This window comes from Lampetra planeri, unplaced genomic scaffold, assembly GCF_965212315.1.
Source record: "Lampetra planeri unplaced genomic scaffold, kcLamPlan1.2.h2 scaffold_1721, whole genome shotgun sequence".
Lineage (NCBI taxonomy): Eukaryota > Metazoa > Chordata > Hyperoartia > Petromyzontiformes > Petromyzontidae > Lampetra > Lampetra planeri.
The window spans coordinates 1-17,347 of NW_027614457.1; the positions used below are offsets into that span (position 1 = coordinate 1).

General features: G+C 41.3%; 1 protein-coding gene across 1 annotated transcript; it reads right to left on the reverse strand.

Moving 5' to 3' along the window:
- Positions 1–3,739: 3,739 nt before the first annotated feature.
- On the reverse strand, positions 3,740–9,343 carry LOC144739804 (neuronal acetylcholine receptor subunit alpha-4-like). Its single transcript, XM_078622700.1, is given in 10 exon segments — positions 3,740–3,763; positions 3,765–3,866; positions 5,682–5,794; positions 6,170–6,206; positions 6,359–6,970; positions 6,972–7,010; positions 7,013–7,127; positions 8,101–8,210; positions 8,291–8,335; positions 9,218–9,343. Coding segments are annotated over 9 exon segments (1,182 nt in total). The 5' UTR covers positions 8,321–8,335; positions 9,218–9,343.
- Positions 9,344–17,347: the final 8,004 nt, after the last annotated feature.

Here is a 17,347-nt window from a genome sequence, read left to right on the forward strand (position 1 = left end):
TCATGAGCCAAGTCACCGAAGACATTGTTTTCTCTACGGGGGAAAGAGAATAGAAATAAATACCTCACTCTGAAGCAATAAGAGCAGCACCGAGGTTCAGTGCAATTTGCCAGCGATCCCTGCAGTCTCAGGACGGACCGGAGGAGCAGCCACATGTGCAGGACTCATGACCCCTCCACTCGGTACCTCCAGCAAAGTGCTCTGATCTGCTGAGTGGCAGCAATTTTTTTCACCTGAACTTAGCTGAGCGTCAGGGAAGATGGCAAAATGCACTGTGTGTTGATTTAATGGGATCCCTTGTGGTGGTCACGCTTTACCCCACTTATGAGTTTCAGGTCTCTGAGGGTGTGGCTGCCCAGCCAGCAGCGGATTTTCTTTGTTCGAGTGCGTGTGTGTGTGTGTGTCTGTGTGTGTGTGTCTGTATGCAGCGCACACTGCTCACACGTCTGTCTCACATATGGATTGAGACCGGCCTATTAGGAGAGTTTTTGCTCCTAAATGGCACTTATTGGAGCCTGGATTATGTGATTAAGGAGGTGTGATGGGGAAATTGATTGGGGGGGGCCACCTTGACAGGTGTTTTACTTGTGAATTCAAACTAAGCTGTTTAAAGAAGGGCTCGCTGGTCTTTAGTAATAACTGTCTGGTAATTGGAGATGATAGAGACAGAACAAAAATGTACTTGGTTGGTTCCACAAAATCTGAACTGTTATCAAAGATATATATTGATATTTTTCTGTTTTTTTTCCCCCTTGTGAAAAGAATACCTGGAGTCAATTCAGTTCAGTTCTCAGTTCAGTTCTCCAACTATGACCAGGATGTCTTCAGCCTCCATTCTGCTTCTGAAATGGGTTCTTAAATGGTTCACGCCCCCCCAACTCACCACAGACCTCTTCTGGCTCAGTATGCATTGTGAAATCCCACTGAACAGACAAACAATCGAAAAGGTCCTTTTATTTATTTTCCACCCCCCCCATATTACCCCATTTTTCCACATTACCTGTGACATACATACATACATACATACATACATACATATATATATATGTGTATATATATGTATATGTGTGTGTGTGTGTGTGTGTGTGTATATATATATATATATATATATATATATATATATATGTATATATGTATATATATATATATGTGTGTGTGTGTGTGTGTGTGTGTGTATGCTGAAAGCCAGAGATGTGTGTCAAATATGGTTTTGCTCTAGAAAGGTTTAAATAACGCACCTCTTCATGTCTTGATTAATTACCAAATGGGTGGCATGTGGTTCTGCAAAAACAATCACTTAATTGAAATCAGTCGCAGAGGTTAATTTTTCATACGTGACATTTAGTTGCAATTAATAACCGTGTATTGACACGACCCCTTCACTTTGCTTTGTGTAGACAGACGCCACAGAGTTTTTCATTTCCTTAGTGTGGGGTAATAAATAGTGATGTTTTGTTTCTGGAATCCTTACTGGCCCGACTTGTCTAATCATTATCTGAAATTAGTTTCAGTGTTATAGAATCCATGCTCATTTCATTTTGGAATCCCATTTGGACATTCTTCTACTGTATTGCGCTTCCAGTGACAGCTCGAGGGAGAAATGAAAACGGATCTCTGTTCATATATGAATGTTTGCATACGAAGTACCAAGGTTTGGCTGGAGAGTTGCTGAAAAAGTCCCAGTGCTCCTTCAGTGTAGTTCAGACAGTCATCGAGATTTCTCCTGCACCATATGCCATGGAAAATCAATGAATAAATATGCAGCACTGCAGGTAGTTCACCTTGGTTAGAGTCTTGTGTTTTACATATTGTGCTTAATTGCCATTTTCTCCTGTCTGGGGTTGTTCCATAAGGATCAATGGCTGCTCTTCTGCTGAGCCAGTGGAAATACAATATTTGTTGGCTAAGGTCAAAATCGAGGTTATCGCTTTGACTAATCAAGTGTAACGTTACATGCTTTTTAACACTAACAGAATCAAAAGTGTTATCGACTTGTAACCGCTGTGTACCGATCCATACAGATTTATGGGTGGAGAAGAGTCCTTGACTCACTGCTAATATAGAGTTTTGCTATTTTTGGTTGTGATGCTCTTGATCTCATATTGTGAACAGTGGATATTTGAAGTAAACATATTAAAATTATTTCATGTATATTATGTGCCTGCTCAAATGGCAGTTTTGTATATTACTTAAAATACTGTCCTTAAAATACAAGAAGTATTCTTTGTTGGTGGTGTACAGCTGAGGATAAATACATCTTCAGAGACATGATCTTTATAGTGACTTCATACCTCACTGATACTCTTTACTGTGTCATCTCACATCTCACTCACTCACTCATTCATCCATATACACTTTCATACACTGATGGTTGAAGTCCTCACCAACTTTTCAATCATCCTGTTAATAGCGCTGTCAGATTTCTGAGACTGATTTCTATGTGGGCATTTCATCAACAGGATATTCTGGTGACATCTTTCAATTGAAATAATGTGACATCGCTGCAATCCAGACAATTAAAAATACATTTAGGATGTAATTTGCAGTTCAATTAACTCCTGCAGTTTTAATTAGGAGTGGTTTGACACATTTTTTAAGCTGCAGCAGATATTTAATCAGAGTGAAGCTACAAATAGTCACGTTTACAGAATGTGATATCATTAATGAAATTGTGCTTTTCAATTATAAATCCTCTGTCAAATTGACCTGAGGTGTAAAAATAATAATGGTAATGGGTTGTAACATGAGTAATAAAATGACTTGGTTGATGTCACGTATCACCATTAATCAATACTCCCCATAACACGGGTGGGGTCCCTCCTTATCCTGTGCATCAAACTTCTCTCTTTAGTGTCTGAAGTCATTTTCCATGACAACTTATAATGTGCTTCATGCAGTGTTGAGTTAATGATTCAAATGAACATGACTGTTAATTTGTCGGGATTCATCACTCATTCATCCGTTTATTCATCAGGGCCTGGAATGACCGCCAGTTGAATTAGGACTGATATTGCCCATATTTATCAACAGAAATATTCCATTTCAAATCACAATTTTGAGACTTTCTGTATTTGTTGTTTTTTTCGGACAGTTTCTCGATCCCTGCGTTATGACAAATGAGACTAACTGACAGAAATATTGAATACACATTTTTATTTAACTGCTACATTTAGAAAATCACAGATTTGTGTGTGTGAAGCAGTGATCATCGCCAGAAAAAGGAGCACACACACACAAACACTCCCAATCACCTCACTACTAACAGACAATATAATCATGTTGCACAGAAATCATTTTTATTTCATGAATATGTGGCAGGAGCTGTCTGAAGACACTACTGTTACACTTTTGAGGAATTAAAAAAAAAAAAGACTCTCGCTCAGAAAGCAGTGTAGTTCTCCCTGCTGTTTCTATCGTTCTTATCAGGTCAAAGTCATGTCCCCGCTGTCTTTAACAAAGGTGACAGCTTGAGCTACACAGCTCAGTGTCAGAACGGAGAAGTGCGGATAGATATTTTTGCTGTTGGCCTTTTGCCCTCATAAAGAATTTATACGTCCGCTGGAATCAATGATAGATATTTCATCTTGTCATTCTGTCAGTAACCTTTTGATAACCTGAGGCGAAAGCAAGAAGAATGACTTGTAGTCCCTTTGAAAAAAGAGATGGGGAAAAAAAACAACAACTGATAAACATTTTTACAGTATCAGAAACAAAGTCAGTGTTCTTTGATAAGGAGGTTCTAGATCATTCCAGCCAGCCATGGGAGGCAGAAAGAGTCCCACAGATCCTAGTATACACACCAGTACAAACATCCAGAGGAATATTCTGTCAATGACCATCGCCACGTATTTCCAGTCCTCCTTCACCTGGCAGAGAAAGGAGAGAGCAGAGGGACATTTCAAATCTCACAGCACACCACCTTTCTTTTACCAGCTGTCTGTTTTCACCCTTGATTGATTTCTCTCGAATGGCTGATTTTTTTTCATTATGAGGCAGCTATCTCCTAAATGTCATTCAATCTTTGCGTGTCTCTCATGAAACATTCAAGGTTAAATTACCACGAGGTCGCATCGTTCCAAAGACGGACCTTTTTCGAGCCACAGCCGGGCAGCACAGTGTATTATTGACTCTGGCGTCAGCAAATTCAATTGGTTTTTAGGAATGATCCCCCATTAGAGATACCTTCCTTTTTTTTTCTTGTAACTCTGCACCCAACAAACGTTTTGTTCTGTTACCATCAAAAACATCCAGACTTATTAGATTCCTGATCAAATATATACAGTGTGTGTGTGTGTGTGTGTGTATATATATATATATATATATATATATATATATATAAAATTTAATGAATAATTTAAATGAATAATAAGGGTCTCATTGCATGAAGCTGTGTAACATTTCAGTTTCTCAAAACTACTGGATAAAAACAGTAAAAATTAAATCCAGGCACGTTTTGCGTATTTCTTACTTTCAAATTTCCATCACTATGCTTCACATCTACAAGATACAATTAGGCCAAAATCTATCAACATTTTTTTTTCTCCCATCATCTCATATTCAGCAACATACTACAATTCAAAAGTGTGGAATATTGGGCATTTTGATATTGATTATTAGTACAAATATTTTACCTTATCACAACATTCTGAACGTGCGTCACAACTTTATGTCCACACAGGCTACAAAAAAATTAAGGAAAGAAAACTCTTCCTCTTAACTCTTCCAGTCAGGGGCTGGAAAGGATTATTTATCACTGATTTATACGCATCACATGCCACTGATTGATTGTTTGCATTTTTGTCGCTTTTTGGACGTCCCATTACCAAAGGATATGATATTCATGAGTCAGCAGGGAGCATCTCTTTGCACTGTGACATCTTGTTGGGATTTTCGCTATCACCATGTTTTTGACACTACAGCTGATTCATGTAGCGACATAATTCTGATTCAAGATGGGCTCATGCCATCATAGACTGTATTCAAGGGTCTGGATGGTTGTCTTTCAGCTTATCATTCCTTAGTCTGGCCTTTCGCTCTCGCTGTTTCACCCCACCTCGTCGAGGCAGAAGGCTACCCACATGTAGCCTTGGATCTACTTGAGGGTGTCCTGTAGAAGCTGAGTGCCATGAGATTACTCATGTGAATTACCGCTGTACAAATAAAATCAGACTTGACTACATCTCATTACTGTTGTAGCGAAAACTTATTATGTCCTATACTTTGAATGCCAATGTTGCAAACATCTGCTTTGCATCATTTATATGTTCAAAGACAGAAGCTGGACTTGGTTCAGCTTGCGAGCTGACGCCCCCCTACTTTGGTAGAACATGTAATCACTGTGAAGAGACTGGTTAAAGGGATGAATTTACAACTGTTGGATCAGCACACCCAGCAGTGTTTAAATCAGGTCTGGCCATGTTGCTGTCATTTGCGGTGCCTGAGGCGGCTCACTGAAGTGACAAGCTTACTTTACGAGGCTGCTGAATGGTACAATGTCAGTGAGGAGACAGTGAGTGCTCTGCCCTCCAGTGAAATACAATACACTGCCTGTTGCACCAATTTCACTGAGAGTCGGAGGCACATCTATTGTCCATGAAGGTAGGGGTACTTATCGCACTGGAGTCTGACAAACTTTTAAGCTGGACTGAGGTATAAAGTCAAAAGAATTTCGGTTAACTCACAGAAAAATCTGTATCTTCTGCCCTGAGATGATCTGCGATGTACTGAACTCCCTCGATGGCCCGTTGCATAGCTGGGGAAATGGTTGGGGATTATGACCTCCTGGGTGCTTGAACTTTTCGTGAGCAGTGCTTTTAGGGTATCTGCTAGGTAATCAGTCGATGCCTGTTTCTTCATCTGCCCTGAACTTCTCATGGTCTCAGGCTCTTCGTCATGGAGGGCAGCAGTACTGGAAGCTGCGGGGACCGACACCTATACCCAGGTCTCTGAGGAAGCTCCCGCTGGTGGTCACACATTTGCTCAACACTGTGGGAGCGGCCGTTTGGGGCCAATGTAATTTACTTCTTCCCTGCACAGGCCACGAAGGGGGCCCAGTGGCAAAGTTTGGGGGCAAGGAAAAACTGTGAAGAGGATGAGGGCTGATGAGTTCTGTCCCCCGCTGAAGTTGCTTCTCTGAAAGACCAGAATATTGACTGGATTGTGGATCGACAAAAAATGTTGGCCTTAAGTGGTTTATCTGTCATGTCCTCATTAGGAGGAGAGGATGGTGGAGAGGGGGAAGATACCAGGGATGTTTGGACTGTCGGATGGAGTCTTTGGGAGGCTTTTCTCCGTTTGTCCAATTTGTCTCAGCCCTGTCTGTACTCCGGTCCCAAAAGGCTTGTGAGTTGCCTGTTGCAGATATCGTGGTTGGACGGTGCATCATCTCGATAAGCTTCTTGCAGTGCTGCTTGGCTGTGCCTGGGGGACGCTTCATGAACAGGACTCTGGGTACCAAGTCCAAAAACACCCTCCGTACCCAATGAGGCATTCCATGGGTTTGGGGTGATCGGTGATGAACATTTAAAACAAAGACTGTAATTATGATGGAAAGTGTCACAAAGACCATGGTAAACAGAAGGTATTCGCCTATCAGTGGAATCACCAGCGAGGTAGACGGTATTATCTCTGTGATCAGTAGGAGGAATACAGTCAGGGACAGTAGAACAGAGATACACAAAGTGATCTTCTCTCCACACTGGGACGGCAAATAAAACACCAGCACAGTCAAGCAGGATATAAGCAGGCAGGGGATTATCAGGTTAATTGTGTAGAACAAGGGAAGTCTCCGGATGATGAAGTAGTAAGTGATGTCTGCATAAATCTCAGTGCAGCACTCGTACTTTTTGGTGTTGTACTTGCCCACTGCATTCACAATGACCCATTCGCCACTCTCCCAGTAGTCCATTTGGTCCACGTTACTGGCCATACTGATTAGATCAATTTTGGCACGGTCATAAGTCCACGAGCCCAAACTTCATCTTGCAACTTTGCTGGTCAAAAGGGAAAAAGGGCTGACATCTATGCTGCATGAGGATTTGTAAATTGCAGGAGGCATCCACTTTATTTGACCATCGAAGAAGAGATGGGCCTTTGTCAAGTGAGTTACTGCAAAGTCCCCATCAGCACTGTGAATTCAAAAGGGGATGAGGGTGGAAAGAAATGTCATAAAAATACATATATATATATATATATATATTCATTCAATTCCCACATCCACTACTTCTATATGTGTTTAAAGAACAATCGATCTGGTGATAAGAGGCATCATCTGATAATGAATGGGAATTTACCTTTTATTGGCATTACAATTGCAGAGAGGGAATATTCTGATATACGTATATGCAGACGACACTCTTTTATATATGTTTCAATCATAAGATGAGTGTGGTCACACCAAATTAAAACTCACATGTGACATCATGATGTGCTACTTCATCTTTGTCATCCTTCAAACCTTCATCTGTTTCAGTTATCCTACTGTTTTCTTGTCCCTTTGGATAATGTAGTTATATTACATTCATGTTTTGGTTGTTTTAGTCCCTAAATCCTGAGGACAGCCATTACAATTAGATTAACCTCTGTGGGGTTTCATGCACTTAGATATTTATCCAATTGTATTTTTGACGACATGGATTTGACATGTGTATTTCGCCAATTCTGTCATTTCTAATTTGTCGTGTCGTTAGATTCCCTCATTCAGAGACAGTCGGGTCTCCCCGATGCAGGCAGACTGGGTGCATTTCATCGGCGGGCCTTTGAAACACATCCAATTACATTTCATCTTCTAATTCCCAGCCTAATGTATTGCTTTGTGTGATGTACCACACCTCCTTTATAACCACATCCATTACGGCTGACCTTGTTCACATCTTTTTTGTCAGCTAAATTACTTTAAGACATTGGCCACAGGTCTAGATGTTTGGCGCAACAGTGGTATCTTCTTGTTTTCCCTCCAGTGTAGCTATATGTGAAATCCTTGATGAAAACATAGGTATATGATTTTTTTTTTTTTTTTTTGCCTTAACATTGCGAGAGCCCAACGTCCACTTGGACAAAATTGTTCTTGTTAAGACATCCCAGGCACTAACAGATTCGTACTTGTTGTAGAGGACGATGTCAGGCCTCCAGATGAGCTCTGAGGGAATACGGATGGAGGTGACATTTTCATATTGCTCTGGGTTCCAGCGGAGCTTGTAATCGTTCCATTCCTAAGAGAGAAACATAAATCATTTCAACAGGGCTGTGGCTTCACATTGGGCTCAACCCTCAGCCTCTCATCATGACCTACTTGTTTAACCCAGACGTTTGTTGTCATCATCTGGTTCTTCTCATCCTTGTTTCGATATAAAAACAAAACATAAAAATATTCACATTGTTATAAATGAGTAATGTTACAGTCTGTCATTCTCACGCTAATTCTTTGGACATGTATTTTTAGAGGTGTTCTAATCTGTGACAAACACTCTTGGAACACATTGATATGTACACTTTCAATATAAATAAAGACAGATTAGCTGTGTAATACACCAGGAAAAAAACAAAAAAAAACTAATATTGGACAGTTCATGCACAAGCGTCAGCAGTTTTATTGCCACTGTGGATACGAAAATTTGTGCATGTTCTAGACACCAATATCTGTGACACAGCTGTCAGGGGAGCATTCTATAGGAGAAGACAACATCAGCTAGTCCTGTGCTCCACTAGCAGGCTGTATACTAATTATGTGTCAAAACCTGGAGAATCATCCCGACAGCACTGCTAGCTTTGCATTTTCAATCTACGTGCTGCAGAAACTTCTGTGATAGTGCCAAATTGTAGTTAGAGTGAGAGTCAGAAGAATCATTGAATGCAATCCATGTAAATTGTGTAGTGCCTCATTGGTGTACAATCCTCAGCAAGGTCTTAAAATGCACTGACATAGAGTCAATCCACCGTGTTGTTGGGGCCAGCTGTTTCGCTTTGGACACAGTTATGAATATTTACTGCAGGCGTCCATACTTGACAATTGAATTTAATTTGGGAGAATAATGAAATCTCCATGCTGGTTTCATATCCGTTGATAAGTGATCTGTAAATTGAAATGAATCTTTCCTGCCTGTTGTAGCTCTCCGCTGTCATTGTGATCACAGTGATAGTCATCCATACGAACCGAACAGGTGGAAATGAGATGTATTCGAGGCACATTCATGAGGATCAGCTGTGACGTTCAACCAACCACATCTATAAGCTGAGCAATGGAAAGTCCGAAGTGGACCAGCACTGTGTCTGAGGTGTTCTCCACAGGCCGGGAGTGTTTATTGTAATGTACAAACAGATCCTGGAGCAGCCGCTCTTCCGCATGGGCCCGAGGTCCAACCTGAGAGCAAACTAGGAGGAGGGAAAACAAACAAGGAGAAGGTGAAACCATGTAGTATATGAGTCACTGAGTTTCTTCTTGGCAGTTTGCAATACTACACATTGATCTACGTTTCAAATCAAATGCGTTATATTATAAGTCGGATCCTTTGTGTTTGTGAAGTCATCTTTGACTTCAGTAAGTACTAAGTCAGATTTGCTGATGCTGCGGTGCCTCAGTGAAGACCCTCCTGCTGTGTACACAGTGTGATCTGCAAGGAGAGTGACCTCTATCATACACAGGTGGATTATAGTTACATGGGACTGTATATAAGAGATGGAAGGAAGCGGAAGCATGGGAGAGGGGAGATGAATCTAAATCTGAGGACATCCGCCGCTTCTCCGAAAGACATGCTGATGGAGCGATCGGCTAATAACCCCTACCCCATCTGCTTTTGCCTCAGTGGCGCTCTGATGGAGAAACTCAATCACTCGGCTCAGCCTTTAGAAGCAGCTCACATAGCTCTGAGGATGACCTGACGAGGTCTGGGAACAATTAAAGAGATGAAGATTGTCCCAGAGCTCATACAATGTCCTTTGTATTCACATATCCAATTAGCCATTCTGCTTTTGGGGACGATCATCACAGGATGATTTATTTAACTGTCTGCACTGCTATTTTATTATGGCTCACTAGAACCGCGTCTTTCATTCTCTGTCTTGAGGGTTGCGCATTGTATTGCAAATGTATCGCTCATTGCCTATTTTGTGAGATGCTCATTTGTAGGGGGCCGAGAGGAGCTGTTTTATGACCTCATAATGCTTGGAGTCAGGCGATAGGAGAATCTATCTTGGAGACAAAGATGCTCTGCTTTCCTAACCACTTTCATTGGAGACACGTGTGTTGTGGTTGTTACGCTGCTGGTCGTCCTCTCTGTCTGTCGCTGCCCACTCAATCAAAGTTGATGGACCGTCCTAGCCTGTTGCCTGAGAACTTGCATACTGTTTTTATAGGCTGAAATCAGTGTACCATCAACTGGATGTGGTTTCTTCTCTTGCTCTAGACACAGGAATCCTCGGACAAGAATGTGTAGAGGACCAGCACTCTTGAAATGTCTCTGACGCAGGTTTGTTCCATCGCATCCGTTTCAATGTGCTATCTGACTAATGCTGCTGATGGAGAAACGCTCCAGTAGGTTCTAAAGCAGTCGTGCAACTAATGGATTTATCTAGGAGAGCTCACAGGGTGCCCTGAATTTAACAATGCCGGGTCAGAGAAAGTAGATAATGGTTGGATGATATTTTTCATAGGGCACCATGAATGTCACACTGATGATAACAAGCACGTACTGTCCCTTGACATCCTGTTTTGTTTTGTTGTGTTTTTTTGAGTTGGTCACAGAAAAGGTCCTGTATTTATCTTTTAACTGGCTAATTAAGTGATTAAATAAGTTGATCAAAATTAAAAAGTTCTCTCAGCAAGTGATGCATTTTTGCGAATATTTTGTCAGCTTTACAAACCACAAGCCCAACAGCTTCATCCTGGCTTGTTAGCTGTTGATGTCAGAGCGTCTGGACCCAGTTCTGTCCTCATCTGATCAATGCACTCTCAGAATGCACAGGCAGCAAATATCCAATGGCACCACTCTTAGTTCAGGTAGACGGAGCTTGTTACCAGGTCACTAAGCAACAGAGGAAGGTGCTGCATCTTTATCCAACAAAATGTGTTTTTATTTCCCTGTCTTGAAGGTATGAAACTGGAGATCCTTTAGGGAGTGTATTAAATTCAAGGGGGGGTTAATTCATGTGATACGGCAGTCTTTGCAATACATTCTTGTCTTCCCCTAACTTTGAGAAAAAGTAATACGGTATAACTAAGTATTATTATTACATTATTGACAGGTATTAATGACATTTCTGACATAAATGGAAAAGCTCTGGTGCTGACAGGCTTGTATACATCTTCAGTGGATGGTAAATACAGAGATGAGTCCAACTTCACCATCTCCCCACAGCTCCGATAGCACAACTCTACAAACCTTTCACTCTCTGACTTCAGGAACAAATACAAATTGGAGATGATACAGTCACATCTGACAGAAATGGCCATTATTTACCTTGTGAAGGAAGAGTGAACCAAAATAAGCTCAAACATTTGTATAAATCCATATCACCTCTGAAATCAGCAGGACTTCAGTGCCGGTGGACAGAGGTGCTGCTAAAAAAAACAAAAAAAAAAACAGGAGTTTTCAGGTTAAACAGCTAGACGAGGAGGTTGTTTCTGTCTGTGTCAGTCCATTTCCTCCTGATGTTCCTGCTCCATCTTTCCATCTTCAGTCACTCTGCTGTCTTGTTTGCAAATCTGAAGGGTCACAGAATTGTAAATGTCCTAATGCAACACTTGGAAGTCCCTCCTCGCAGTGCCTTATCCCTCTCTTCTCCACCCTCCCTGTCTACATCACTCCGCCTCCTCACCTCCTCTCTCTCTCCCTCTCTCCCTCTCCCCCTCCCATCCTCCATCATCCACAGACACATCACTTCTCTCTTTGAATTCTCTCTTTGCCTCCCACCTATTTTCTTTTCTGGCCGTTCTAGTTTTCCAATGGTCTCTCCTACATTTCATTTTCATGAAAAAACACTGAACTATTTTTTCCCCCTCAGTGTCAGTGTATGCAAGGAATGGAGAGAATTCATCTTTTCAAATGTTCTAACCAGCATATGCAGTATTCATAAGTAATGCTGTGTGTGCACCACGGACAGTTTATTTTCATGTACAGTGCGCAGTGCGCTGCACCGTGTGGAAACCTGTCAAAGTCCTGTCCAGTAGACGGGACAGTGAGCCCTCCAACATCTGAATATTATTCTATCTGACCTTTTTCCAGTAACATCCTCCCATTCCTTTTTTTTTCACCCCTTCTTTGACTCTCACCTGCTGCCAGATATTTTACTTGCAATCTATCTCTGCTTGCTGCCAGTCTGCTTGTACATGAGCAGGGTTCAGTGCCAAGGCTCCCCAGCCTTTGGTACTTTACCTTCAGGTTTGTTTACTGTGATCATACATATTTCTTTTAGTTTTGTTGGCTGGAAGAGAAAAACATCACATCCGAGGACACTTGACCTTGACAAAGATGCTTTTGACTTTCCAAGAGTTCTTTATCAGTTTGTCATGACAGAATGACACTAAAGATGTCCTGGCCGATCCTGTTGTGGATGTCTTTGTTAGATTTCTTTCTTTTCAATAAAAGCCTCCACAACGCACCCGCCGATATTTTTTTAATCAAAGACACGTCTCTCTATGCTTGGATGATAACTACCAGTGACTTGACAGTTGAAGAGATTCCTGTTTTGCCGACACAGCACAGATGTATGTTCTTACCATAAAGGAGTTGACAGCAAATTATTGAGGTGGATTGTTGACAGGAGTCCAGCAGGAATTTGGAAGTGGAACGCAGCAGCAGCAGGGAGCCAAGAGGAAACTTGACTTCACTGTCAAAAGCGGGCAAACACGGACCACTTCCAGTCTGATGGCTGGCACATGTGATAGTTTAACTCACACCTGCATATTGATAATATCCCCCTGGACCCACCGTACCTGATGAAGCACAGCATGTGTTCTCTTCCTTTTTAAAGGGAGTATACATGCTGGCAGTAATTCCCTTCGTGCAGCAGAGTCTCCTTAATAATTCAACTGTTCTGATATTGGAAAGTCTTTTGGGATCCCCAGGGAGACGCTGTGACCTCTGCCTCTCCTACAGCACTTTTAGTCTGTCACCAGTTGGTCCAGAGGTTTCCTTAAGCACCAACTTGGCACAACTATACTGACTCGACCTCCAATGCAACACTCAAATTTAGTTAAGGGTACAAGTTTAAGATTTACTTTTAAATGAAATAAGGACATTCAAATTGATATGCACAGCGTGTAAGGACTATTATCAGATCAAAATTTCAACTTCGTCAATAAAATCGAAACTTTTTTTTTATTGTCATTATATAAGAAGTTGTTCAATGGAATTTCAGTGGTTTATGAAAAAAAATACTGGTAAAATGTGTCCACCTCAGTCCCACTTCTGACCATTTTTTAATGATTTTTTCTGGGGGTGTGAAATGATTCTACCTGAACAACAACACAATTTTAAATTTGGGCTTCCAGCAGGAGTGATTGCCTCCTTCTGCTTTGTCATTTTCTTTGCCATTATGAATAACATGAGTATATTTTTGTTAGATTGAAACTGACACATCTACTGAGAGCAGCTTTCAAAACTATTAGTCAGCATTTCCATTTCCAGATCCTTGGAGAAGAACAGATTGAGCTTCTTCAAGCTGTCTAAAATGTCACATCGTCCTTCCACACCCAAAGTCCTAACTTGTCATATTAGATTTTTAAAAGTGACCGACCTGGGAAACCGTCACATAAGCACTGTAAACAAATCCAATATGGAAATGATTATTTGAATAATGTGTTGTGTTGAATATTAAAACTAGAACATTTGATTATTTTACAGATTGTTGTCTGGACTCAGACAAACCGTGACGTCTGGTTCCTGCATCCAGTGGGAGAACGGGAGAGAGACTGAGCTGACAACACCCACATGACAAATAAACTTTGGACGTCCGTTCTGCTGTTGTGTGCCCACCCACAATACGACGGAAATGTCACGACACAGGAAAGATCGTTTCCCATCTGTGTGTAATGCAGATGTTTACCTCCTGCAGTGACATGAAGCCCAATCATGAGTAGTAAATTAACGGTGGTAAGATTCCATTTTCTTACATTTATGGTAAATCTAATCACAAATGACATAGCGACAAACATTTCCACAGGGAAGCAGTGATCTCACATTGGATGTCTTCAACCTCCACAGGATCAGCAGAAAAACTGATTTAATTTTCACGAAGAGCTCAAGAGATTTAACGTGAGGCTGTCTCAGTTAACCATCTGCTAATGTCTGCATGCAGGTGAGACACACAAAGTTTTAGATTTCAGAACAGGAAATCAAAATCAGCACTGAGGATATTCTGGTGGAACTAGACCTCATACTGCATTAGTAGTACCTTACAATTACTGTTTTTCTGAGTCTTTGTCCGAGTAGCGGAGAGGAAATCGCACACACAATGCCCCCCCTACTTCAAGTATCTGACCTGTAACTCAGGTGACCTCACAGGACCCAGAGTTCATGATTCAATATGGCGGCACACAGTATTAGAGAGAATAAACCGTTTACTGTTTTTGTACCATCTAGGACTTTTTTGTCCATTTGAATGACTCATACACACAGAACTGTTTACTGTTTTATTTGTCACCAGTTTGTTGGATGGTGTTAGTTTTACGTGGCCAGACACATGTAATATATAATTGTGTAAGAACAGGTTTTCTCCACCCTTCTATGCTGTGATGAAATGGTAATGCAAACAAACTCAGACTTCTTCTACAATTGTAACACACAATAAAACTCTGACACAGTTCAGGAATGGACTAAGAGGGAAACATCAGTAAATCCTCAGAATAATCATGAAATGTGGGCTTGCAGCCAAATCTGTTCTCACCTGTCTGAGAACGGTAATTAATTGTGTTTGGTCTTAAATTGTAGGTGCATTCCAGCCAGACCATGTGCAATTTGAGTTATATCATTGTTATTCAACATGATCAACATGATCTTACACTGAACCTGCCATGTCTCCTGCTCTTTCTCCCCATGGACCAGCTGTATTCCCTCAGAACTGTTGCTGTGAGTTGTCCAACCAGCAAGTCACTTTTCAAAATTCTCTGCATTGCTTTACATGGCATTTTATCATTGTTTTTTTCCATGGGGGAAAGAAGATGAATATGCAGAAAGTGTTCTGATACCCACAGTACAGTTGTTAGTTCTGGACAGTCTCATATAATGCTGGTCATCTTTAAGAGGTGGTGTGAAATTAACTGACACGTGTGTAGTTGCAAATCAGTGTTTGTGTTGTTTTAAAAAGAAAAGTGCTTTTTGGACAGTAATATTTCACAACACAATATGTCTTTGTGCTACTGATGTATTCCACTGGAGACAGGCACAAAGACGAATAAATGCCACAAAGATTCTGTTCACTCCACTTCATGCAAAACAGATCATTTTTTCTCAGCTGTTTTTGTACAGATGCTCGTTCTTCATGCTGATGTAGTCAGGTCTGTTTTGTGCCCCAGTCCTAACATACCCCCAGTCAAGAATGATCTTTAGGGGGGAAATGGATTCATTGTTATTGCATTACTGTAAACACTGCTCTGCATTTTTTAACCATTAGCTAAGATGTCTTTAATTGACGTGTCATGTGTTGCCCCGTTAGCGCGGACACCCATGTATGTGACAACAACAACTGTGGGAGGGTGAGTATGGATTTCATGTTAATCAGACAACGCTTAGTATTCATGAGGGGATTGAATCATACATAAGAATAGTAGAATTATTGATGGGCTCCCAGTGAAGTATGTGTGGTATTGATCAGACCACAGAGTGTGTTCCCACTGAACAAGCCCCATGCGAGCAGATCCTCAGAACAGCCTCAGGATCCGAGATCATTTGGTCAGCTCGCGCTGAGCAGCGCATGTTTTACCTTCGTGATTCATGCAGCTCCTGTTGTTCCACTCTCTCTGACATACACCTTCAGACACACAAGCCCACACAAGACACAGGGATTCAGCACATACATGCATAAACACCCTGCTTACCAGCGCTGCCAAGATCACCTGTCAATCAATTCCTGCCGCTTCCTTGTAGAGGAGACGAAGACACCCCCCCCACCCCCCCCCCCCCCCCACCCCCGGACTTCTCCTGGCTTATGGTGAGTAACAGGGGTTTCACATCTACGTCTGTCTGGGAATACCAAGTAGGAATGGGAATGAAAGGGTAGATCAGATAGGATTAAATAACAATACTTGCATTCACTGTCACATAATGTTCTATTTGTCCAATTAGCATCCAGAACGGGGTCACATTGGACGAAACGTACACCCTGCTTCTGGGGAACGGATGTTAAAGCCATGCTGTGGGCAAAGGGAATTATTGACAGAGCTGGATGTCAACCACAAACCCACCTGCAACTGCTTAAGGGGAGGCAGACACAGCCAGTAAATTGGTACCAGCCAAGACGAACATCTGCTGGAGGAAGCACCCTCTGTTTGCCACAAACATGCCACCATAACGGCATCATGTTTGCTCATCTCCTTGCAAAAGGTCACACAAATATCCTGCCGATGATTGTTTTTCCCTTTGAGACATTGTCTGTTCACGTTCACAGACAGCTGAAGCAAATCGCATGCTGCTTCTGAGTACTGGATTGCAAGCAAATCACTCAGGAGTAAATCTCTATTAGGATGACCTGTGGCTTTTTGCTGTTTGAGATCAATATATTTTTGATTACAGTGAAAATCAATAGTCGTAAACATTAAAGTAAATGACACTGTGTCTAGGAACAGGACAGTAGTTATGTCTTTGTGTGTTTGATCCGATTCTTGTTGATACTACAGGTGCATTAGAGCTGCATTACAATGGGTGTCACAACCCAGTACAATGACTTATAGTGGATTTTATAGTACAATACCAATGACAGGTAAACATTCATTAGAAATTATGACAAGGGAAACAAGACATTACTTTGTGGAACCATAAATGGAAATTTTAACGTGGAATGATGTGAAATATGAAAGCTCACAACACAATATATGTCTTTAGTGGCTGTTACTGATGAATGAAATAAGACCAGTGGATTTTTTAAAATGCAGTCACTGTTCTATCCATAATTCTTTTTTGTGTGGTCTATAAAGGCCCTGTTGTTTCAGTTTGTGAACGTTAAACTTTGATAATGTGCTATTTTATCTGCTGAATTACCTCTCTTTATCTGTCTCTCTTTTTTTTTTTTTTGTGACGTGACTTGAGTTGAATTGCAGCTGAAACTGAAACGCCAGCTCTGAATTGGAAAACTAAAAGAATATCAGCATCTAAAACATCAGAATTTTACGCTGTGCGGACAAACAAACTGCATGTCA